The sequence below is a fragment of the Panthera tigris genome, chromosome E1 (genome assembly GCF_018350195.1).
Source record: "Panthera tigris isolate Pti1 chromosome E1, P.tigris_Pti1_mat1.1, whole genome shotgun sequence".
Classification (NCBI taxonomy): Eukaryota; Metazoa; Chordata; class Mammalia; order Carnivora; family Felidae; genus Panthera; species Panthera tigris.
This window is the reverse complement of record NC_056673.1, coordinates 59,953,719-59,976,449: the sequence shown is the minus strand read 5'-3', so window position 1 is coordinate 59,976,449 and position 22,731 is coordinate 59,953,719. Positions and strand designations below refer to the sequence as shown.

General features: G+C 52.4%; 1 protein-coding gene across 1 annotated transcript in view; it reads left to right on the top strand.

The window, feature by feature from the left end:
* The window catches only part of NPLOC4 (NPL4 homolog, ubiquitin recognition factor), a 58,270-nt gene that overhangs the window by 19,694 nt on the left and 15,845 nt on the right, over positions 1 to 22,731 (top strand). Inside the window, exons 6-12 of the mRNA XM_042965687.1 lie at positions 461 to 555; positions 2,209 to 2,332; positions 3,406 to 3,585; positions 6,514 to 6,600; positions 9,103 to 9,174; positions 9,546 to 9,672; positions 13,294 to 13,454. Of these exons, the coding sequence (XP_042821621.1) occupies positions 461 to 555; positions 2,209 to 2,332; positions 3,406 to 3,585; positions 6,514 to 6,600; positions 9,103 to 9,174; positions 9,546 to 9,672; positions 13,294 to 13,454 (846 nt within the window). The remainder of the gene's footprint in view (positions 1 to 460; positions 556 to 2,208; positions 2,333 to 3,405; positions 3,586 to 6,513; positions 6,601 to 9,102; positions 9,175 to 9,545; positions 9,673 to 13,293; positions 13,455 to 22,731) is intronic.

Sequence of the window (22,731 nt, the reverse complement as noted above, 5' to 3'; positions counted from 1 at the left end):
TTCTGTGCTCGTCGTCGTTTTGATTTACTTTTCCCTGAGTCTCCCGTCCTCCTACTGATTTGTCCTGGTGAGATTGAGAGTTACCATAATAATGCTGACTGGTAACTGGTTACTGCTGAGTTTACAGCAGCAAGGCCAACCTGATTTTCTTCACGAGCCTCCTCTCCATCTTGCGGCTCCCCCCGCCCCGCCAAATTTTCCTGATAGCTACCTGACCTAGAGCATTTTGTATTTAATAGAGATGTATTTTAATCTCGGGAAGATAGCTGGTACGCGAAGAAACCTTTGGTTCTGACCTAGAACGATAAGTGAGAAGCCAGCCCCGGTTCTCTCTCGTTGCCCTCCGTGGGGCCTGGCTTGACCCCCCGGGGCGCGTGCAGCAGGAGCGCGGCTGCCCGCCTCTCCTCACCTCTCCGCGCCCGCGGGCGTGGGACTGTACTGACTGTGTGTGTTTCGGCAGCCGTTCGACGAGGATTACCTGAACCATCTTGAGCCTCCTGTGAAGCACATGTCCTTCCACGCCTACATCCGAAAGCTGACCGGGGGCGCCGACAAGTAAGCAACCTGAGCGCAGTTAGGCTGTGCCGGTGTGGCTCTGGCGTGGCTCTGACGTGCGGGTGCCCCTTTTGTGTGTCTGGCAGGGGTCGCTTAAAGACCACGAGCGTGTGAATGAGAAAAGCAAAGATCGGGGTCTGGGCGTGGAACATTTGAATTCGTGGCTTCTGCCCCGATTCTAGAAAAGAAACAGACGGGTGGAGCCTCTGATGCCCTGTCACAATCCTTGCCCGGACTGGCGGGCAGATGCCAAGCTGGCAGTGGTCTCTGTGGAGGCCCCTGGTGAACGTCCCCCGCTCCCCCCAGATACGTGGTGCTCCGGCAACTTAGTGGTACGTGAAGGCGATGAGATAAGGCGGCACGATGGTGGTCGGTCTTGTGGAGTGTGGGCTCATCCTCTGCTTTTCAGAAAAACTGAACCACCGCATGGTTCTCTTGGCTCACTTATTCCACAGCCCCCGTCGGCCCTTTGCCCTGGAGCCTGCCCCTTCATCAGCTTGATTTCACAGCCATCGTGTGGGCTCGGCAGGCGTGGGCCGCAGCCTCGGCCAGGTGGGCGGTGGGGCGGCCAGCTCCGGGCTCCCTGAGCGCGGGCGGTGACAGTGGCTGGAGAGGGGCTGACCGAGAGCATTTTGAGTTCTTCCAAGCCACGTCAAGTACTTGCCCGCGTGACCCCTTTCCGTTGACTGTACTTCACCCTCCCAGAAAGCGATGGACTTCACACCAGGATTTTACAATTTCCATCAGTGCAGCAGGACGAGATGGTGGCTGAACCCAAGGCAGCAACGTTTTGTGAAGGGTGTCTTGTTGGCCTGATTGTCGTTTTTTCTCTCACAACCTGCTGACATCCTAAAAGGAGTTTTTAAAAAAGTTAGGCCAGGAGGAAAAAAGTCCAACCAGAAACCCATTCTTGCCTGTCCGTGGGGTAAGCCATGGAACTTCCTGGACTACGTATGAGTAGAGATTTTGTCGTGCTGAACTCCGTCAGCCTTCTGCACATTTGCAGCTGTCGGTAACGTGCGGGCTGGTGGCGGTCCCTGCTGCCAGCGTGCCGTTGGCCTGTGAAGACAGGACTGAGTTATGGGACCGTTTGTGAATGGGAAGCTGGCAGAGGGTCAAGGCACATGTGCACATTGTCCCCACATCCAGGTGGCGCCCTGGCTTCCTCACGGGATCGTCTTTATTCCAGCTGAAAGCCGGGGACAGAGGTCTTTGTAACGTACCCTCATCGGGGTTCTTCCCTGTGATTCTGAATTTTTTACGAGCATCCAAGTACTGGACTCGTGACGTAGATGTTGCTGATGAGTTAGTGAAACTTAAAAACTAGCGTTGTTTCCTCTTAGTGGCACGGGTTAGAGCAATAGATACTTAATTGTGTCCCTGAAAGTCTTCATGGGTGTTAGTGACCGACATTGAAAATGGAGACTTTTTGCGGGCCGGTAGTTCTGTATTCGTGCGCAGTCTGCGTGTGCAGGACGGAGGCTGGGACTCCGCGAGAGCACTTTTTAGCACGTTTCCCTTGCTGTTGCCTCCACACGCTTAGGTCTTTAGAACTCTGTTCAGGAGGGGTAGGATATTTGTCATACGATTTCCAGTTTCCTGCTGAACGTTTCACCATCGGAATGTTGACTCAAGTTGCCTCTTCTTGTTCAGGGGGAAATTTGTTGCTCTGGAGAACATCAGCTGCAAGATTAAATCAGGATGTGAGGGGCACCTTCCGTGGCCCAACGGCATCTGTACTAAGTGCCAGCCAAGTGCCATCACACTGAACAGACAGGTGAGACGTTTGCCGTGCCCGCCTAGACAGCGGAAAGCAGTAGATTGGTTTTCATGGCTCGGAAATGAACATTTCCAGAAGGGGCCATCCTTGGAGGGAGCCACCCCCTGCGGAGTGCAAGTTCAAGTGCACTTTCAAGTCCTACGCTGGAGGCCTGGAGGTGTTATTTGTGAGATCTGTTTCAGGCGTGGGCGAGGGGGGTCTTCAGTTTTCTGTTTTGTCGGCCTGCGTGGAAGTAGAATTTTCTTGGTGACTTTAAAATGCTCCTTGGTTGCAACTTTGCCTTCTGGGAGCTGGGAACCGAATTGTCCTGGAGCCCCCTGGGAGCACCTGTCCGGGCCAGGTAAAGAAGGGAGCTCGACTCTGGAAGGAGGAAGAGACAGGGGAAGCTATACGCAGTATCCTGGCCTCTTCCCCTCTGGTCTCCGTGCTCACCTGGCCTTCCCTGCACCACTGGCCCACGTTTCCTCCTTAGAAAGCTCTCCATAGCCTTTGTGACTGCCTGGGAACGGCTTGCTTTCTTTTCTCTCTTCCCTTCCCCCACACCCCTTCTCTTTCTTTTTTTTGAAAACTGATTTTTATGCCAGAGATCCTGAAAACCTGCACTTTAGGTAAAATCCCAGTAAGATGAATTTGAATTCATTTACAGAGGAATCCCACCTCTACCCACCCACCCTCTAGAATCTTGATGGCAGGGCACATTCTTTTTTTTTTTTTTTTTTAATGTTTATTTTTGAGAGAGAGATTGAGAGAGAGAGAGAGAGAGAGAGCGTGAGCAGGGGAGGGGCAGAGAGAGGGAGGCACAGAATCCAATGCAGGCTCCAGGCTCTGAGCTGTCAACACAGAGCCCGACGGGGTGCATGAACCCCTATACCGCGAGATCACGACCCAAGCCGAAGTCCAGACGCTTAACCTACTGAGCCCTCCAGCCCTACTGCCCCTTCAGGGCACATTCTTAAAACGTGTGTGCATGCGTGTAAGAGCTAGGTGAAGGCAATTTATGAATGACTTAGACTAGGAAAATAAGTTATTTATTACTGAGTGTTTTCATCAGCCCATTGTTTGCTCTACAGAAATACAGACATGTGGACAATATCATGTTTGAGAATCACACGGTTGCCGATCGCTTCCTTGACTTCTGGAGGAAGACAGGGAACCAGCATTTCGGGTATTTGTACGGACGGTATACAGAGCACAAAGACATTCCTCTTGGCATCAGGGCTGAAGTGGCCGCGATTTATGAGCCTCCCCAGGTAGGCGGGCTGGGGCTTCACGGCCCGTGGCTTCTGTGGCTTCTGCTCTGAAGGCTGCTCGGGACTCTCGTTTCGGGCTTCGTTTCACTCCTTTTGCTTTATCATTTCCCAGTCTGTCTCCGTCTGTGTCTACACGAGACACGTGCACACAGACACATGGTATTTATTTTCCGAATTCTTAGAGGGTAAGCTCACGGCCCCTATGTATTTTAGTGTGCCTTTCTAACGCGTAAGGATGTCCTCTTACCTAATAATAAATACACTTGTCAACTTCACTAGGTTGAACATTGATGCGATATCGTCATCTGTGCCCTGTGTTCCGCTTCTGTCTCTTGTCCCCACACGGCTGCTCTCTCCCTTGTAATTCTGTAGCTCCTTTGCCCATGCCTGTGGTCAGCTGGCTCGGAAATGATGGAACCAGAGGGTCTTTATCCCTGTGCCACACACACAGCTATCTTAGAATGACAGCACCAAAATCACCACCGGTATAAGACTGGAAACTTTTCTGGTGGAAGGAGGAGGGTCCTTAGGGCGTGTCTCATGAGGGACCAGCAATCAAATACTGTTTTAAAGTCACTTGGAAAGTCCTCTCTTGAGGACTGTCCCACCAACTAGTTAACGTATTTATGTTTGTTTGCTTTATTTGCAGTATTTAGGGATAGGTTTTATGTATATATACTCTTAAACGTGTTGCACGATTACATGAAGTACTTACGTAGTATGTTTCATTGTGTACAGTTATTACGAAGGTGAATACTGTAAACATGGAACCCAAGTGTGCGATACACGTGCTGGAGTACTTGGGGAGGGTGTGCTTGTGTCTCTAGTTCCCTATGAAATCAAGAAACTAAGGTGGCTTGGGGGGTGGCCAGAGCATAGTAAATGTTAGTGGCTGGCTCCAAGTAGTCGGTGTATGAGTCCTCACAAGGAAGTTCTGTAAACTTTCTGTATGTTTGGAAAAAATTTTTAAATATTTGTTTTGAGAGAGAGAGTGAGCAAGCATGTGAGCAGGGGAGGGGCAGAGAGAGAGGGAGAGAGAGGATCCCAAGCAGGCTTCACGCTCAGCTTGGAGCCCAACGCGTGGCTTGATCCCAACCACGAGAACATGACCCGAGCCAAAATCGGGAGTCGGACACTTGACCAGCTGAGCCACCCAGGTGCTCCTATGTTTGAAATTTTTAATTAAAGTGTTAGAAAAGAAAAAAAAAATCGCATGTTTCCAAAGATCCAAGGTACCCCCTTCATCCTGTCCCTCTCTTTCCAAAATATTTGGCTTAGACTTCTAAAATTTGAGTTTTTAAAATACAAGCGAATAGACAGATATTCATACGGTCCTTTGGGCGTATGCCTAGCATACTCACCCTTGTCACCTTGCACTGTGTTCTTTACGTCGGTCCGTGACCCACCGACTTCTTTTTTTATCATTATTAATATTATTTTTAATGTTTATTTGTTTTTGAGACAGAGACAGAGTATGTGTAGGGAAGGGGCAGAGAGAGAGGGAGACGCAGTCTGAAGCAGGCTCCATCCAGGCTCTGAGCTGTCGGCACAGAGCCCGACACCCATCGACTTCTTAAGTAAAGGTCTGAGACCGCAGCCCCGTCGCTCCTGACTGCTGTGCAGGTGTGTGGCTCTTCACACGTGCCGTTGTCTCCCCGGCTGTATTTATGCAGGTTCCGAATGTTGTCTACACCCCTTTGTCCATTTCTGTATTTACTGAGCTGCAGAGGAGGTGTCTGAGTGGACCTACTGCGGCGGCTCCTTGGACGGGGGTCGCTAGGTGGCGACAGAGGCTCTGCCTGAGAGCCGGGATCCCCGGATTGCCCAACCGGTAGGGCACTAAGTGTGCTCCGTAACGAGGGGGCTGCTTTTGGAAGCGTGGTCCGTTCGCCTTGGGTTTCGTACAGGGTCGCTCTCGTGAGGAGTTTTCAGCAGGTCTGTTAGGTGCTGATCGAATTAAAAACGGAAACAAACCTCTGTCGTCCAGACAGACTCCTAACAGCATCGTCCTGGAGGTTGAAGCCATTGACCTCCAATAGCATCCGGTTCATCAGAAGCTGAAGCCCATGCCGTGACAGGTCTTGAAACCAGATCCTTAGATTTGTCCGGGATCTGTGGTGTGACCTGTGCTCGGGAGGTGTAGGTGATCTCCATGTGCTAATACTCAGCGACAGAAAGTTCTTTTGTTGTTTTGCCAGAATTTGACTAATTTGCAAGGACGTGCCCAATTAGTATAACTGGGTCTGGGGCGGCCTTCACTTTCCTGTGCCTGTGGCTGGGGTTTCTGCCGGGTACGGTACTTACTAATGACCCTTGAGCTACGTGTCAGTGCAGGCTCTGTCCACGGCAGGGAGTTGGGGTCTTGTGGCCGGCGTAGGTTGTGTGTGAGCCAGCCAGAGTCTGAGCCCGCCTGCCGCCCCGAGCCAGGTGCTCTGCCCACCCACCAGCAGGCTGCCTTGCCCTTTCCTTAGGGTGTGCACGCCTGTCATTGCTCACTTGGTCCTGTGAAGTGTAGCGCTGTGTGCGAAACGGCACACACGTTTTCCTCGCCTGTTTTCTGGAGACACGTTACCTTAGGTTTTCTGGAAACGTGTTACCTTACAGCTCAAATAATCTTGCCTAACCCGGCCAAACCCGTTTGGAAGGCAACTGTTTACCCAAGGGAGTTTTGAAACGGACTTTCCTCAGTGAAGGAACCCAGCAGAAAAATGTGTAGAGAGCCTTTCTCCTCCCTGAGAGCAGCCACATACTCGACGAGGGACTGTGGTGGGAACCACCTTGCCCTCTCAGTCTGGATTGCCGAGCACCGTACGGCCTGAGGAGGCCAAGCCCCCGGGCTGCGTTTAGCTGCCCTCGGGACTCCTGAACTGGAGCCGGGTGGCTGTGGGCTCCTCTGAGTTGGGTCTCCTCCTTTTACTGCCCCAACAGATTGGCACACAGAATAGCCTGGAGCTTCTGGAAGACCCAAAAGCTGAGGTGGTGGATGAGATTGCCGCCAAGCTTGGCCTGAGGAAGGTACGGAACATTCTGCTGGCTTTTGATGGGGGGGGGGGGGGTCGGAGCTGTCTGTTGGGGACCTCCGGGTGGGTGGCACGGCCAGGTCCTGTCTGGGACTGAGCTCCCAGCTACTCAAGGTCAGGTGCAGGCCCAGTGTGTTTACTGGGCGCCACTGCCTCTCTGTTCCTCTGATTTGAAATAAAATGAGAATGTTTCTCTGATCTAAAGTAAAATGAAAACAGATGACTCCCCATTCTGGGACTTGTGTTTAAATCTGCCGGCCCTTCTTCCTGAGGACAGCTCAGAGACTGGAGGAATGTAATGGCGGGAGCCAGACCCCCTCTTTTGTCCGGGAAGGGGCCTCGATGCCGGGCTGTGTGTCCCGCCCTCACGCTGCGGCCCGGGCTCCTGGTGTGAGCCGGTGACAGAGGCCTGTGTGTGGGGTTCTGTTTCCGTCTCAGGTGCTTGCAGCCTCCGGTGCTCCTTCTTCCGTCATCATTGGACTTCCTATTTCTGATTTAGGTGTCTGAGCACGTGAGGTTTCCTAATTTTACTGGGCAGTTAGAAAACAGAGAACTTTCGTTTTGAGTCTGTTTTGTTTTTTCTGTTAAGTTTACTTACTTTTGAGAGAGTAGGCGAGAGAGTGCATGAGCTGGGGAGAGGCAGAAAGAGAGAGCGAGGGAGAGACAGAAGATCCCAAGTGGGGCTTGATCCCACAAACTGTGAGATCATGACCTGAGCTGAAATCAAGAGTCAGACACTTAGCCGACTGAGCCACCCAGGCTCCCCAATCCTTTATTATTTGTTTTTTAATTTAAAAATTTTATTTTTATTTTTTTTAAATATTTTATTTTAGAGAGCGAGCACATGTGTGAGCAGGGAAGGGGCATAAGGTGAGAGAGAGAAAGAGAGGGAGAATATCCCAAGCAGGCCCCTGTGGCCAGCGTGGAGCCTGTTGCGGGACTTGATCCCATGACCCTGGGATCACGACCTGAGCCAAAATCAAGAGTCGGATGCTCAGCCAACTGAGCCACCCAGGTGCCCCTATCCTTAATTTCTTAATCAACTTATGAACATGGAAAAATTAACTCTCTACAGAAGATAAACAGTGCAAAATAAGGAATGTATTTAAAACCTAGGAATGTTATAAAGCAAAGTCATTTTCACAAAACCTTTCAGAAAACGTCCTATTGTTTCTAGCAGGGAATCAGCATCTTGATTTAGGGCCATATTTTGGTTTAAATTCTTGAAGTTTCTCTTGTTCAAAAGAGAAACTGGTATAACTTCTTTTAAAAATTTTTTTTTAATTTGTACTTTTTTTTTTTTTTTTAACATTTATTTATTTTTGAGACAGAGAGAGACAGAGCATGAACGGGGGAGGGTCAGAGAGAGAGGGAGACACAGAATCTGAAACAGGCTCCAGGCTCTGAGCCGTCAGCACAGAGCCCGACGCGGGGCTCGAACTCACGGACCGCGAGATCGTGACCTGAGCCGAAGTCGGACGCTTAACCGACTGAGCCACCCAGGCGCCCCATAATTCTTATTCATTTTTGAGAGAGAGACAGAGGGAGGGGCAGAGAGAGAGGGAGACACAGAATCCGAAACAGGCTCCAGGCTCTGAGCTGTCAGCACAGAGCTGAACTCACAAACTGTGAAATCACGACCTGAGCCAAAGTTGGACGTTCAGCCGACTGAGCCACCAGGCACCCCGTTTATTTGGGTATTTTTGAAGAAAATGAAGTTCACATTTGCCTGGTCTTGTGTGCGGGAGAGGGATTTGAAGAGTTCTGTGTCAGGGTTGTGCCGGAGAGGGTCTTGGGCACTGCATCGCTTCTCCAGAGGATGTGTACTTGGTTTCCATCCCCAGCCCGGTTCTGGTTCAGGAGGGGCAACCGGCTGTGAGGTTCATGGGTACAAGAGGATCAGGGATCACGGAGCACACAGACAGGCAACCGTCCGGGACTGGCGTGTGGGTGCCCTAGCGACAGGACTCTCACTCCTTGTACCCCCCAGACGGTTTCTTCAGCACTGCAGCAGAATGCAAAGGAGCAGCTGGGCAAGGTCTCCGTCGTAGCGCTCCTTACTTTAAGTGCTTTCTCTATGGAGTCCGTTTTCTTGTCTCACAGAGAAAGCCGTAGCCCCTTAAACAGCATTGTCTCTAGTTGCTTGCTCATTGTGTGCCTTCCTGGTTGGAGTGTAAGCGTTCTGTTAATCTTGTTCTTGCCGGCGGTCTCCCCCCACACCCGGCACGGGGCCGGGTACCGAGTCGGTGCCACGGGGCTTCTAACAATAGGTGAGCCCTGCTCGCTCACCGTCACCTCCAGCCCAGCAGTACCAGGGGAGTGTGGCCGTTTGCGACTGAGTGGAGTTTGGAAGTCATGGTAGCTGAGTTGAGGAGCTGGCTCGTGAGAGAGTCTCTTACTGAGAACATTGTTCTTAAGTCCTCCGGGCGGAGGCCAGAAAACATTCACCACCCGTTTTCAAGAAGAGGCTCGGAAGATACTTTCCTTTTTCCTGCAGGTTGGCTGGATATTTACAGACCTGGTCTCAGAAGACACCCGGAAGGGTACAGTGCGATACAGTCGGAATAAGGTGAGGTGGGGTGGGAGCCCGCAGCTCGGTCGCGAGCCCGCGGGGCGGCCACGCACAGCTCATCCTGGCTTCTAGGCCAAATGATTTTCCACACAGTGGGGAACATCGATAAATTACAGATGGGTCTGTCGATGTGTCTTCTAGAGCAAAACCCCTGGCCTTCCCCCACCAGTGCTCTCGGGAGGTGAGCCTGTAGGGCGGATGCTTGACGCTTCTGGCCTTCATAGTTATTTGCGGTGGGAAAGGAGCCCGTGACAGCTAGGGACTGGAGGTGTTGACGTCGTGTAGCAGTTGACAGAGTTGGGTTCTTAATGTTTTCTAAAGAAGAAATAGAGGCCGTACAACTCCATGTGCCGTTTCTCTTTTCTTAGGACACCTATTTCCTGAGTTCGGAAGAATGCATCACGGCAGGAGACTTCCAAAATAAGCATCCCAACATATGTCGACTCTCTCCAGATGGACATTTTGGATCCAAGTTCGTTACCGCGGTGGCTACAGGTGTGTGTTTTGTTCTTCTTTTGGTGGCTTTTCATTCTCAGCTTAGTTACTACTGTGCCCGTGAGATGCAGATTCCTCTTTTTGTTTTGTGGTAGAAATCTAGAACTTACCTGCATCGCCCGCAGAGCCACTGAAACGGGGGCCTCCGCGTGGCTCTTCCCTCATCTGCTCCTGTTCCAAGGTCAGTTCACTTGGTTCTGGGTCTCTGCTCCGGGCTGCCTTTGCCCCTTCCAGGAACCAAGAGTGACTCTGGCCGTGCAGGAGAAGACTTACTGTTTGTTATTTATTTTTGACGTCGTGAATAGGAGTCATTCAAGATACCATTTCCGTGCATGTGTGTGTGTGTGTGAGATGTTATATATGTCCTATTCCGTGCTATGTGTGTCACAAGTAGATAGTGACCAGAAAAATCGGGGCCCCATAAAAAAGTGCCACCACATCTCCCATAACATCCTTGACGGACGCTGTCGTAGGAAGAGCCAGCCATAGGACCGTGCAGTTTAAAACGAGTAGGAACTTTAAACTTGGAGAACCAACTCCTGCAGACGTGATCTGTTGGGTCACTTTGGTCCAGTCTAACCCGGACCCCGTGAAGACCTGGTTTCTGCTCTCACGGTCTGTTCACGGTGGCCATCCTTCCCCTAGTCTTGTAGGAAGAAGCACCCTCAGGTCACACCAGTGTGCAAATAGCCCGAGCCCGTAAGCAACTAGATCCCCTGCTAATCCAAGTTGAGGCTGCTACGCTGTCACGGGAACCGTGATGAAAAACACTGCCTGAGTTTTTAAGATGCATCAGCTTGAGGTCCATTGGGATTGGTAGTCACCTTTTTGAAACGAATGTCCTTTTGACGAGTGAGAGGCAATGGCGGCAGCTTTCACATGCTAGTGTGAATTAGTTGAGTTGGATTTATTTTCCTGACCTGTTGTTGGGCCAGGTACTTAAGGGAGTGGATGAGAGCGTCGAGTGGGGTTACAGTAAACGGTTCCCCGGCGTAGGGTCCTTCCAGGAAGGCGGCTTGGCCACGGGCTGTCACGGTGGGTGCCGAGCAGGAGGAGAGCAGCTCAGACTGGACGCCCAGCAGGGGAGCCGGGGCAGGGCGGGGGGCAGGGGGGCCGTCCGAAGCATCGCGCATCGTCCCGCTCCCAGTGGAAATAAAGCGCGCCGTCCCCCTGCATCAGTGGTTCCTCAGCGGGGGCGTGTCGCTGCCCTGTGGCGCTGTTAGGGCTGCACTCCCCACGCCGCACGCCCGAGGCCCCGGCGGGATGGGAAGGAGCGGGCCCGTGTGTCTGCGGCCGTCTCCCAGGAGACTGTCTGCTGCATCCCTGCTTTATGGTGCCTCTGCAGGCCCCGTGCCCGCAGCCGCCCCTCGAGCTGCTGCTGAAGCTCTGAGCTCCCCCTCGCCCCTCCCCGCCAAGAGCAACTGTAGCTCCAGACGTTTGGAGGAAGGGAGTAACGATCACGTGTGGGGTTTGCTCCTGTGAACACGAAGGGTCTGCTGGAAGGAGAAGGCTTCGTTGAGCCCGAGTTGAAGCTCTCTGCTCTAATGCTAGCTTCTGTGTGTCTTGGAGGGCTGGCCGCCCACACCTCGGGGCCGTGAGAGTCCCTTCCCGAGGCCAAGGCCCAGGCGCAGAGTTCTTCCGCCACGGGCCCTTTCCTCCTGCGCGCGGGTTCCCTTGGCAGGTTGACTAGGGAGGGGAGTGAGAGAGCTCGTCCCACAATCCCCTCAGCTCAGCCGGGATCAGGCCTCCCGCGGGCCTAGAGAGACCCACCAGAGCTCGGCGTCTCGCTCCTCCCCGTGGAAACGAGCGTGCGGGTCTTCTCATCGAATCTACCTTTGGAGGCCGTCCATGTGGATGAATACCGCTTTGTTTTAAATAGCCTTCCATTTTACAAATCCTGTTTTCTGTTTTCCGCCGGTCCTCAAAGGCCAGGTTTTTTTTCCAACGACCCATCCTGTTTTAATGATCCAGCCAAAAGCCAGGGTGGGTTTACAACGCCCGAAGTAAAATGATAGCCAGAGGCACCCACTGAGGGCGGCCTCTCCACGCTCCTTCCCCACCGTCCCCTCTGCTCCTTCTAAGCCAGCGCGCTCCTCTTTGGTGCGAGGGTGGTGTGCCTGACCCCGAGCGCACCGGAGGGTGAAGGGCTTTGCATCTGCCGCCTCGACCTCAGGGAGCGGTCGTGGCCACCTCTCCCCAGGATGTGCGTCAGGGCCGGAGAGATGCTAGGCTCGCTTGCCGGTGGGCCCCTGGAGCCCGTTCACCTCTGCTTGGGAAGCCGGCTGCTGCCGTCCTCTGGTGTGCAAAGTGGAACACAGCAGGCCCTGGCTTGTCCTCTCCAGGCTGGTTCTGCCCCTGTCCTTCACACTTTCTGATTGTTTGGTCATCAGGTCTGGTTTCTGATAAATGTTTGAAAGCCAGATGGAAAAACATTTCTGTTCCCCGATGAGGAACTTAACTTTGTTTTTGTCAGAGAGACTGAAGTAGAGATATTGAGAATTTTTTGTTTTTTAAAAATTTTCCAAAGCTGCCAACGATAATGGACATTAGAGTTGTCAGAACGTCACCCGATTATGGAGACGCGTGTATTTGTGGCGGTGGAAGTCGGCCGAGTGCACGGCCTGGTCTTCCCTCGGCCAGAGGCTCGGGGCCCGCCTTTGACGTGGTGCCCGTCCTTCTCTCCGGGGTCTCCTCTCAGCCAGGTTGCCGCTCGGTTCCACGTCGCTGGATGGTTCCCTCTCGGTGGCTTTTGCACTATCCTCGTCCCTAATTTTAAGACTTGCTGGAGGTTTTATGAAGCAATGATGGAGAGAGGAGTGGGAGAGGCACGCAGGGCCGCACATGGCACAGTGAAGCCAGCGGCCCGGGCTGAGGCCCCCTGCGTGCTGGCCCTGGCTCTGTGTCAGCGTCCTCGCCTCCCGAGCGTGGCGTTGGAGGACAGTGCGTGGCCGTGCGGGCGTCTGTAGGGTAGAGACCACGGTACAGACGCTGTGTTGTCTTCACCGCTTGTCCCGTCCGTCTCCATCCCCCTCCGCTCACTCAAGAACGCAAGCGTGCTGGAGGCAGGGCTCTGGTGTTCCTGACAGCTCAGAGCCCCGGTACTGGGTGACAGCACACATATTCTGGGGTGGGATTGGAGGATTTTTTTTTTTTTAATGTTTGTTTATTTTGGAAGGAGAGAGAGACCGAGCGTGAGTGGGGGAGGGGCAGAGAGAGAGAGAAAGAGAGAGAGACAGAATCTGAAGTGGGCTCCAGGCTCTGAGCCGTCAGCACAGAGTCCGATGCGGGGCTCAAACTCACGAGCCGTGAGATCATGACCTGAGCCGGTCAGACGCCTAGGCACCCCAGGATCGGAGAACGTTTCCCAGTCCTGTTTTCTGATTCTGAGAGAGTGTGTCCTTGGTGGGAACCGCTTGAACGGCCGCGCGGCGTCTTCGTGCCCTGTGTCCGCCGCCGTGCGCTCCGGCCACTCGTAAAGTTGCGGTGGCACGTTTTTGAATTCTTACCCGAGACAGACTCTTCGGAGTTGATTTGCTCTGTTGGTCCGGAGTGAAGAGTGACAGATACGGACTGGGTTCGAATCTCCCTCGTGGATGCTCATCGAAGGACTCTCTCTTGCAGGTGGTCCCGACAACCAGGTCCACTTTGAAGGGTACCAGGTGTCCAATCAGTGCATGGCGCTGGTCCGTGACGAGTGTCTGCTGCCGTGCAAAGACGCCCCTGAGCTCGGCTACGCCAAGGAGTCCAGCAGCGAGCAGTACGTGCCTGACGTGTTTTATAAGGTAAAAACGCCACGGTACCCAAGGAATCGTGCGGCGTGGCGTGGGCGCGGACCCGTGTTGGACTCCGCGGTCCCCTCAGCCGCTTCTCCTCTGAGCTTGTTTAGGACCCACCTTGCGGGTAACAGCGCCCCGTGGCGTCTTCAGGGCTTGGTATTCAGCTGCTCGGGCTTCTAACCGAAAGGAGACGTCACATTCACGGGGCTGGGTTCTCTGACGCCAGATCAAAGCCCTGTAGCACAGAGACCGTTTCTGTTTCTCAAGACACGACGACGGGATACATCACCAGGAGTCAAGAGTGGAGCTGTGTGCTCAGTAATTAGGCCCTCCTCGGGGCGCCGGCATTTGAGTTAACGAGTCGGACAAAGGATCGTCTGTTTAGAAATCCTTTTCCTTGTGAAAGCTATAAAAGCTGTTTTTATCGAGAAATGTCCTGTTGAACATGTAGGAGTCAGGTGCTTCCCTATGGGAAGCTGGAGACCCCATTTTCCTTCTCTACTCGGCACTCGTTCTCGGGTCCCGTCGGGTGGACTTGGGTCCCGTCTGCCCCATCCTGCCGCCTGGAGGGCTCCTTGAATCGTGTCTCTCGGCGTGGGGCGGCCTTGCCGCGTCTGAGGGCGCTGTCTTCACTTGGAAGGGTGTCTTCACGGTAGAAAGAATTCTGGGTTGACCGGTCGGCTCCACCGTCCCCTGCCTCGGGGTGTTTCTCGCAGGAAGCCCCCGTGCCCCTCGTGGGCTCCTCCATTCACAGTGTGACTTTCCTGCTGACTGCCTTTCCGTTCTTGTCTTATCGCTGGTTTTTAGCAGCTTGACTTTGATGTGCTCGGGTAGTCTTCCTCGTGTCCTGCGTTTGGCGGTGGTTGAGCTTCTCGGGTCTGCGAGTTGTGTCAATTTTTGGCCATCGTGTTTGTTTTACGTTGCTGCCGTAACAGGTGTTTGCGGACGTGGCGGCCATGAGACCCGGCTCAGGCGTTGCCTCGTAGTCCGGTGCTCAGGGGTCTAGGGTCTGTCCGGGCCACGGCAGGGTCGGTTGGGGCTCTGATGTTCTCCGTGGCGTGAGGCGTCGGCAGCACCGAGTGTCCCGGCCCCGGCCCGGCGGCAGGTCACGGCAGGGCCATCCGCTGCTCTTCCCTGGAGGCCCGCAGGAGTGTGCCCTCCCGGCCTGCCCGGCTAGTCTAAGGTCATCTCCCGATTTTAAGGTCAGTTGATTAGTAACCTTCATCACACCTGCAAAATCCGTTGCCACGTGAGGGGACAGATCCACGGGTGTGCGTCCTCCTCCCATTCATGGTCCTGGGGAGGAGGCTGGGAAGTATCCCAGAACCATTTCTAGAATTCTGTAGAATTCTGCACATGCCAGCCGTTCAGTACCTTTTTCTTTTTTGGTTTGGGATTTTGTTGTTGTTGTTTGTTTTTGATCGCTCAGGGACTCCAGTCACACGTGTATTTGGCTGCCTGAAGTCCCACGGCTTACCGATGCCCCGTTTGTCGTATTTCAGTCTGTTTTCTTTCTGTGCCTCATTTTGAGGAGTCTGCGTTGCTGTTTCTTGCGGCCCGTTCGTCCTGGCTTGTGTGACGTCTGGTCTGCTGCCACTCCCATCTAGCAAACCGTCCGTCCGGGGCGTGATCGCTGCAGTTTCCTCTGGTGTGTGTGTGTGTGTTTCCCACGCCTCCACCTGCCTGCACGCGTAGGATGCAGTTATAATGAGTATTTTGATGTCCCGATCTGTTAAATCTGGCTGTCACTTCTGGATCAGTTTTGATTGACTTTTTTTTTCCCCTAATTATGGGTCGTAATCATGGCGTCTTAAGGTCCTCGTGTCCAACATTTGTATCATCTGTGGGTTTGCAGCTGTTGTCTTTTTTTGGCGTAATGTCTGTCTTTTCTCTTCACACGTTTGGTAAGTTTCCACCGTGTGCTGGTCATCGCATATGAAAAAGCCAAAGACCCCGGAGGACGTTTTTCCCTGGAGACCGCCCCCCCTCTGTCCAGCGGGGCCACGACGCAGCACCCAGATGCACCAGAGCGGTACTTAGGGGTCAGGTCTGATTGACGTTTATGGAAGACTGTCCGCTGCGGGTTCTTGCCTTTTCATAGAGTGCAGTCCAGAGTTCCCGCTCTGTAAGATGACGCCTGCTTCGGGTGTTTGTCCCCTCGGCCCCGAATGACTGGGAGGTTCAGTCTCCTCCTGAAACAGGTTTCAGCTTGGTTGCTGCGTCGTGCAGTGTAAACACGTGGAGACTCCACCCCACACGCTTCAAAACTTGTATTATCTCGACTGGGAGAATGGCTGTGTGTTTGAAACCCCCGGGTCTCCAATGTGGTCACCCCGGCCCTGTGCAAAGCCCGTCTGCCAGGTTCTCTGTGTGCGGCCCCGGCCCTCTGCCAGTGAGCTGAAATCCCAGCCCTACATGCTCTCGGGAGCGGGGGAGCCTTGTGGCACTCATCACTGCGTCCGCGTGTTCACTGCCCTGCTGTGCGGCCTCCAGGCCCCTCCTGCCCTCAGAGCAGCCCTCTTCGGAGGTCTTGCACGTTCAGTGCCAGGCCACCGCAGTCGAGCAGATGGTGCCGTAACACGAGTCAAATGCATGTTTTGGTTTCCCAGCGCGTGCTGAAGTTCTGGGTACGCTGCAGTCTGTTCAGCGTGCCGTGCCGTCGTGTCTAAAAAACAGAGTCTTTTATTTATTTATTTTTTTTAAATTTTTTTTTTTCAACGTTTTTTATTTATTTTTGGGACAGAGACAGAGCATGAACGGGGGAGGGGCAGAGAGAGAGGGAGACACAGAATCGGAAACAGGCTCCAGGCTCCGAGCCATCAGCCCAGAGCCTGACGCGGGGCTCGAACTCACAGACCGCGAGATCATGACCTGGCTGAAGTCGGACGCTTAACCGACTGCGCCACCCAGGCGCCCCTATCGTCTTTTAAAACTTTAATTGAAAAATACTTCATTGGGGCATCTGGGTGGCCCAGTTGGCTGAACATCTGACTTTGGCTCAGGTCATGAACTCACAGTTTGTGAGTCCGAGCCCCACGTCGGGCTCACTGCTGTCATCGCAGAGCCCGTTGGGATCCTTTGTCCCCCCTCTCTCTGCACTTCCCCTGCTCATGTGTGCTCTCTCTCTCTCTCTCTCAAAAATAAATAAACATAAAAACCCCATATTTTATTACCCGAAAATGCTAACCATCATCTGAGCTTTCGGCAGGTCGTAATCTTTTTGCCTTGACCTGGGGGCTGCCAACCGGTTAGGGTGGGGGCTGCCGAAAGCCCGGGTGGCTGTGGCAAATTGTTGCCAGACGACAGCCGGGAAGTTTGCTGCAGGCTCGTTCCCTCGCCGATGGCTCCTCTGCAGCAGGCGACGCTGTCTGACAGCGGTGCACCCCCAGGAGAGGTTTCGGAGCCACAGGCCGTCCTCTCAGACCCCGCCGCCCCCTCGTGCACGAGTTTACGTGACAGCAGAGATCACTGGGCACGGGTCACCACGACAAATGTGGTCGTAACGAGAAGCACCAAACAGGACACAGACACAAAGTACACAAAGGGTGTGGGCCATGGCGCCGGTGGACTTGTGTGACGGCAGGGTGGCCACAAACCCCGGTTTCTAAAATCTCACGGCATTTGTAAAGCACAGTAAGACGAAGTGGGGCGGCTGTTCCGTGAGATCGCACAGGGGCTGTGACCTGCCCTCTAGGTGCGCGGCCTCCGTGTGTCTCAGGGCTGAACCGGGACGGGGGGGGGGGTGGCGTGCACTCCAGGGCCTCCAGTGTCCAGTCTGTAGCTGTGGCACCGCCACGTGCCCTCCCCGGCACGCCCCTGTGTCTGCACGCGCTGGACACCCTGAGGACAGCCCCCCGCTCAGTCCCCTGTCCCCTCGCCACCGTGTGCCCACAGCTCTCTAACAGCTTCTCAAGTGCAGCTTTAACGGTCTGTGTTCTCAAGCTGTTCGTGGGGGCCGTTTGGCACATTGTGTGGGTGTCTCTGGGTCCCGGCAGCTGGCGGGGTGCCAAGGCGTGGATCTGAGAGGGGGCGGGATTCGGGGCTCTCCTTTCCTACCTGAGAACTGTGCTTCCCGTGGGCCGTGGCTTTCTGAGAGCTGCAGGCGTCTCCTCCACTCCCCACCTCGGCCGCTGGGTTAGGTTTCGTTCCGATTGTGGTCGTCACCCTCCCCTTTCTGGTTGGAGAGAGGAGGCTCAGAGAGGCTCGCGCGGCCACAGGTGGAGGGGCACGGGCGGGGGCTGCCGGGACCGCAGAGTCTGGGCGCCAGCACGCTGCCCGCGCGGGAGCCTGTCATCCCTGGGGACACTCGAGACCTGTGATGCTCCTAGCACGTGGAGTTCTAGAATGGATAAAGGGAGCTGCCTGCTGAGCCGGATGCCCTGCGTGAAGCCTGGCGGAAGGGCTTCCCTCGCTTCGCTGTCTGTGCAGAGTCCTCGTTGTGCACAGAGTTTTGGAGGGGCTTCCCTTTCCGGAGGTTTTCGCTGCCCGGAGTGCGTGTTCTGGAGTGATTTGCTGGGAGAGGCCTGGAGGCAGCACTTGCGGAACTGGAACTCGTTCCAGTGCTTGTAGGCTCTGTGACGCTTTTGACATCCTTTTCTTAATGAGCAGGTGTCCACGTGGAGAGAGATTTTCGGTTTTTTTGTTTTCAAAGATTTATTCTTTTTTTTAATGGTTATTCATCTTTGAGACAGAGAGCGAGAGGGTGAGTGCCCTCGAGTGGGGGAGGGGCAGAGAGGGAGGGAGACAGAGGATGTGAAGCGGGCTCCCTACTGTCAGCAGCAAGCCTGGTGGGAGGCTCCAGCTCACGGACCGTCGGATCGTGACCTGAGCCAAAGTCGGACGCCCAACCGACTGAGCCAACCAGGCGCCCCTCAAGTCTAAATTTTGTTTTAATTTTTCAGTGTTCATTTATTTACTTTTGAGAGAGAGCGAGAGGGAGCACGAGCAGGGGAGGGGCAGAGAGAGAGGAAGACACAGAATCCGAAGCAGGCTCCAGGCTCTCAGCTGTCAGCACAGAGCCTGCCAGGAGCCCATGTGAGAGTTAAGTTATCCCCGCCCCCCACCCCCAAAGTTCCTACCTTACGAGATGCATTTGTGATGCAGCGTTTTGTAATGCAAAACCAGTATTTTGACTCATTTTTAGCACTTGAGACCTAAGGTCCTGCTGGCTGCCATTCTGAACAGCTGGACAGTGACTTCATCTGACCCTTTGTAGGAAAGCTGTGGGTCTGCGGGTGATGACAGAATCCGGTGTCCTCTTTCACGAGCTCAGTGTCTCCCATCCGAGGCCCCTCACCCAGGCTCTCTGCCTCCTTTAGCAATAGTGTGGGCCCCTGGCTCCACCCCAGCACATGCTCAGGAAGCCCTCACGTGCATAATATGAATGAAAACGTCACTTCAGATGAATCAAACTGCCATCTGTTTTTCTTTTCAAAGGTTTTAAAATGAAACATCGAATAGATATGAGGATTATTACTTTCTAAGTTGGCCAACCAATACTTTTTTTTTAACTTTGTTTTTGGGAGAGAGAGAGAGAGCGAGCGCGCACGTGTGTGGGAGTTGGGGAGGAGCAGAGGGAGAGGGAGACACAGAATCCCAAGCAGGCACCAGGCTCCGAGCTGTCAGCACAGAGCCCGATGCGGGCTTGAACCCATGAACCGTGAGAACATGACCTGAGCCGAAGTTGGACGCTTAACCTACTGAGCCACCCAGGCACCTCCCCCTACGCTGTGTCTTTTTACCTTTCTTTTTTTAACTTTTTTTTTTTTAATGTTTATTTATTTTTGAGACAGAGAGAGACAGAGCATGAATGGGGGAGGGGCAGAGAGACAGGGAGACACAGAATCAGAAGCAGGCTCCAGGCTCTGAGCTGTTAGCACAGAGCCTGATGTGGGGCTTGAACTCACGGTCCGCAACATCATGACCTGAGCCGAAGTCGGACGCTTAATCGACTGAGCCGCCCAAGGTGCCCCTTGTGTCTTTTTAAAATTACATTTTTAGGATTACATTAGCCTATATTTGGGCCAAAAAAAATTAGGTTTTCAAACTGTTTGAAATTGGTAAATGTGTGTTTGGCAGCTTTGCTGTGTGTTATTCATTCCTGGAATTTATTTTATTTTTTATTTATTGATTGTTTAACTTACATCCAAGTTAGTTAGCATACGGTGCAACAATGGTTTCAGGAGTAGGTTTCTTAATGCCCCTTCCCCATTTAACCCATCCCCCCACCCACAACCCCTCCAGCAACCCTCTGTTCTCTATACTTAGGAGTCTCTTATGTTTTGTCCCCCTCCCTGTTTTTATATTACTTTTGCTTCCCTTCCCTTAATGTTCATCTGTTTTGTATCTTAAATTACTCATATGAGTGAGGTCATATGATACTTGTCTTTCTGTGACTAATTTTACTTAGCATGATAGCCTCCAGTTCCATCCATGTAGTTGCAAATGGCAAGATTTTTGATCACTGAGTAATACTCCATTGTATATATATTCCACATCTTTATCCATTCATCCGTCGATGGACATTTGGGCTGTTTCCATACTTTGGCTGTTGTCAGTAGCGCTGCTATAAACATTGGGGTGCGTGTGCCCCTTCGAAACAGCACACCTGTATCCCTTGGGTAAATGCCTAGTAGTGCAATTGCTGGGTCGTAGGGTAGTTCTATTTTTAGTTTTTTGAGGAACCTCCATACTGTTTTCCAGCATGGCTGCACCAGTTTGCGATCCCACCAGCAGCGCAAAAGAGATCCTCTCTCTCTGCATCCTCACCAACATCTGTTGTTGCCTGAGTTGTTAGCGTTCGCTATCCTGACAGGTGCGAGGTGGTATCTCATTGTGGTTTTGATTTGTATTTGCCTGATGATGAGTGACGTTGAGCAAGTTTTCATGTGTCTGTTCGCCATCTGGATATCTTCTTTAGAGAATGTCTGTTAATGTTTTTTGCCCATTTCTTCACTGGATTATTTGGTTTTTGGGTGTTGAGTTTGATAAGTTCTTTATAGATTTTGGATACTAACCCTTTATCTGATATGTCATTTGCAAACATCTTCTCCCATTCCATCAGTTGCCTTTTAGTTTTGCTGGTTGTTTCCTTCTCTGTGCAGAAGCTTTTTATTCCGATGAGGTCCCAGTAGTTCATATTTGCTCGTTTCCCTTGCCTCCAGAGACGTGTTGAGTTAAGAAGTTGCCATGGACAAGGTCAAAGAGGTTTTTGCCTGTTTTCTCCTCTAGGATTTTGATGCTTCCTGTCTTATGTTTAGGTCTTTCATCCATTTTGAGTTTCTTTTTGTGTCTGGTGTAAGAAAGTCGTCCAGGTTCATTCTGCTGCATGTCGCTGTCCAGTTTTCCCAGCACCACTTGCTGAAGAGACTGTCTTTATTCCGTTGGATATTCTTTCCTGCTTTGTCAAAGATTAGTTGGCCATACGTTTGTGGGTCTATTTCTGGGGTCTCTATTCTGTTCCATTGATCTGAGTGTCTGTTTTTGTGCCAGTACCATGCTGTCTTGAGGATTATAGCTTTGTAGTATAGCTTGAAGTCTGGGAGTGTAATGCCTCCAGCTTCGGTTTTCTTTTTCAAGATTGTTTTAGCTATTCAGGGTCTTTTCTGGTTCCATACAAATTTTAGGATTGCTTGTTCTAGCTTTGTGAAGAATGCTGGTGTTATTTTGATAGGAATTGCATTGAATATGTAGATTGCTTTGGGTAGTAAGTTCCTCTAATTTATATACATATTCTTGTGGGTTTTCTGCACAGATGAGCGTATTGTCCAGGAATGGCAGTTGTCTCCCCTTTGCCATTCATTTCGGCTCCTCGTGCTGTAGGGCTTCCAGAACAGTGTCCAGGGACCAGTGCTATTATCTTGTTTGCGACCATGAAATAAGTGCTTTCAGGATTTTATCGTTAACTGTGAGTCTGTCTTTCTGGTAATGCTCTTTATTTGGAGATTTGCTTTTTGCTTGCATGTCTTGTAAGTTTCTTGCACTTAAGAAGCGAGCTCCCTTTTGTCACGGAGCCTATGTTGTTTCTTTAATCCTGCTGTGGTTTCCCTGGATTGCTCACTCGCCTGTCGGTGAGAGCAGGCTAGCAGTGCTTCCCACAATTTGTTACAGACTTATGGGGTTTGAGACACTCATTTCTCACATGTTTTAGGAAAATACCAGTTTGAGCAAAGAGACCTCCACAGGCAAACATTGAATAACTCCTGTGGGCCGTGGGCTGTAGGCTGTGGGCTGTGGCCTGCAGGCTTACAGGTGGGACACACACCGATGCCTGTCTGAGGCTACTCATCGTGTTGTTGTATGTGGTAAACAAAAATGGGAAGTGATTCTACAAGTTCAATAACAGGGCCTTCAATTAAAATATGTCTCTGGGATAAAATACTATGTGACCGTTAAAGGCATGTGCTTGAAAATTATTTAAAAATCTGGGATAGGGGCGCCTGAGTGGCTCGGTCAGTTGAGTGTCTGCCTCTTGATTTTGGCTCAGGTGGTGGGATTGAACCCCACGTCAGGCTCTGTGCTGAGTGTGGAGCCTGCTTTACGTTCTCTCTCCCCCTCTTCCCCTCTCCCCTGCTTCCCTTGCTTGCACTTGTTCTCGCTCTCTTAAAAAAATATATATATATCTGGGATAAAACTCATAATGTAAAATTAAGCACGTACCTGTACGTGCAGCGTAAAGATACACGTGTAGGTGTTTGTGCACACATCGATGCGTGCATTTATATGGAGGACGGGGCTGGAGAGCTCGGGGGTCCTTCGGGAGGGCGGTGCTTGTCCACAGCTCCGATCTGTACGTCCCGGCACGTACTGTGCAGCCTGCGACGAATGGCTGGGGGGGTGGGGAGCGGTGCCCTGAGACCGGGACACCGGAGAAGGAAGGAAGGTGAAGAGACCCGCAGGACGGCCAAGGCGTCGTGTTTTCTGTGCTTTTCCTGAAGGAGTCACTGCTTGACCTGGGTTATCTTCGGGGGGGGGGGGTGTTCACGGTGGAGGGGACTGGTCTTTTCTGTCTTCTGTGCTGCGTGGACGCTACGTGTGTGTTTCTTTTATAATTTAATGCAAGAGTTGTACTTGTTCATGGTCGCACCCTTGATTCCTACAAAAAGACACAGGGAAGGCGTGATCAGTGGTAGCCACTGTTTGTGTCTAGCATGTTTCCTTTTCATTTCTGTTATTTTAGAGCAGATTTTTTTTTTTTTTAACGTTATTTTTGAGACAGAGAGAGACAGAGCATGAACAGGGGAGGGGCAGAGAGAGAGGGAGACACAGAATCTGAAACAGGCTC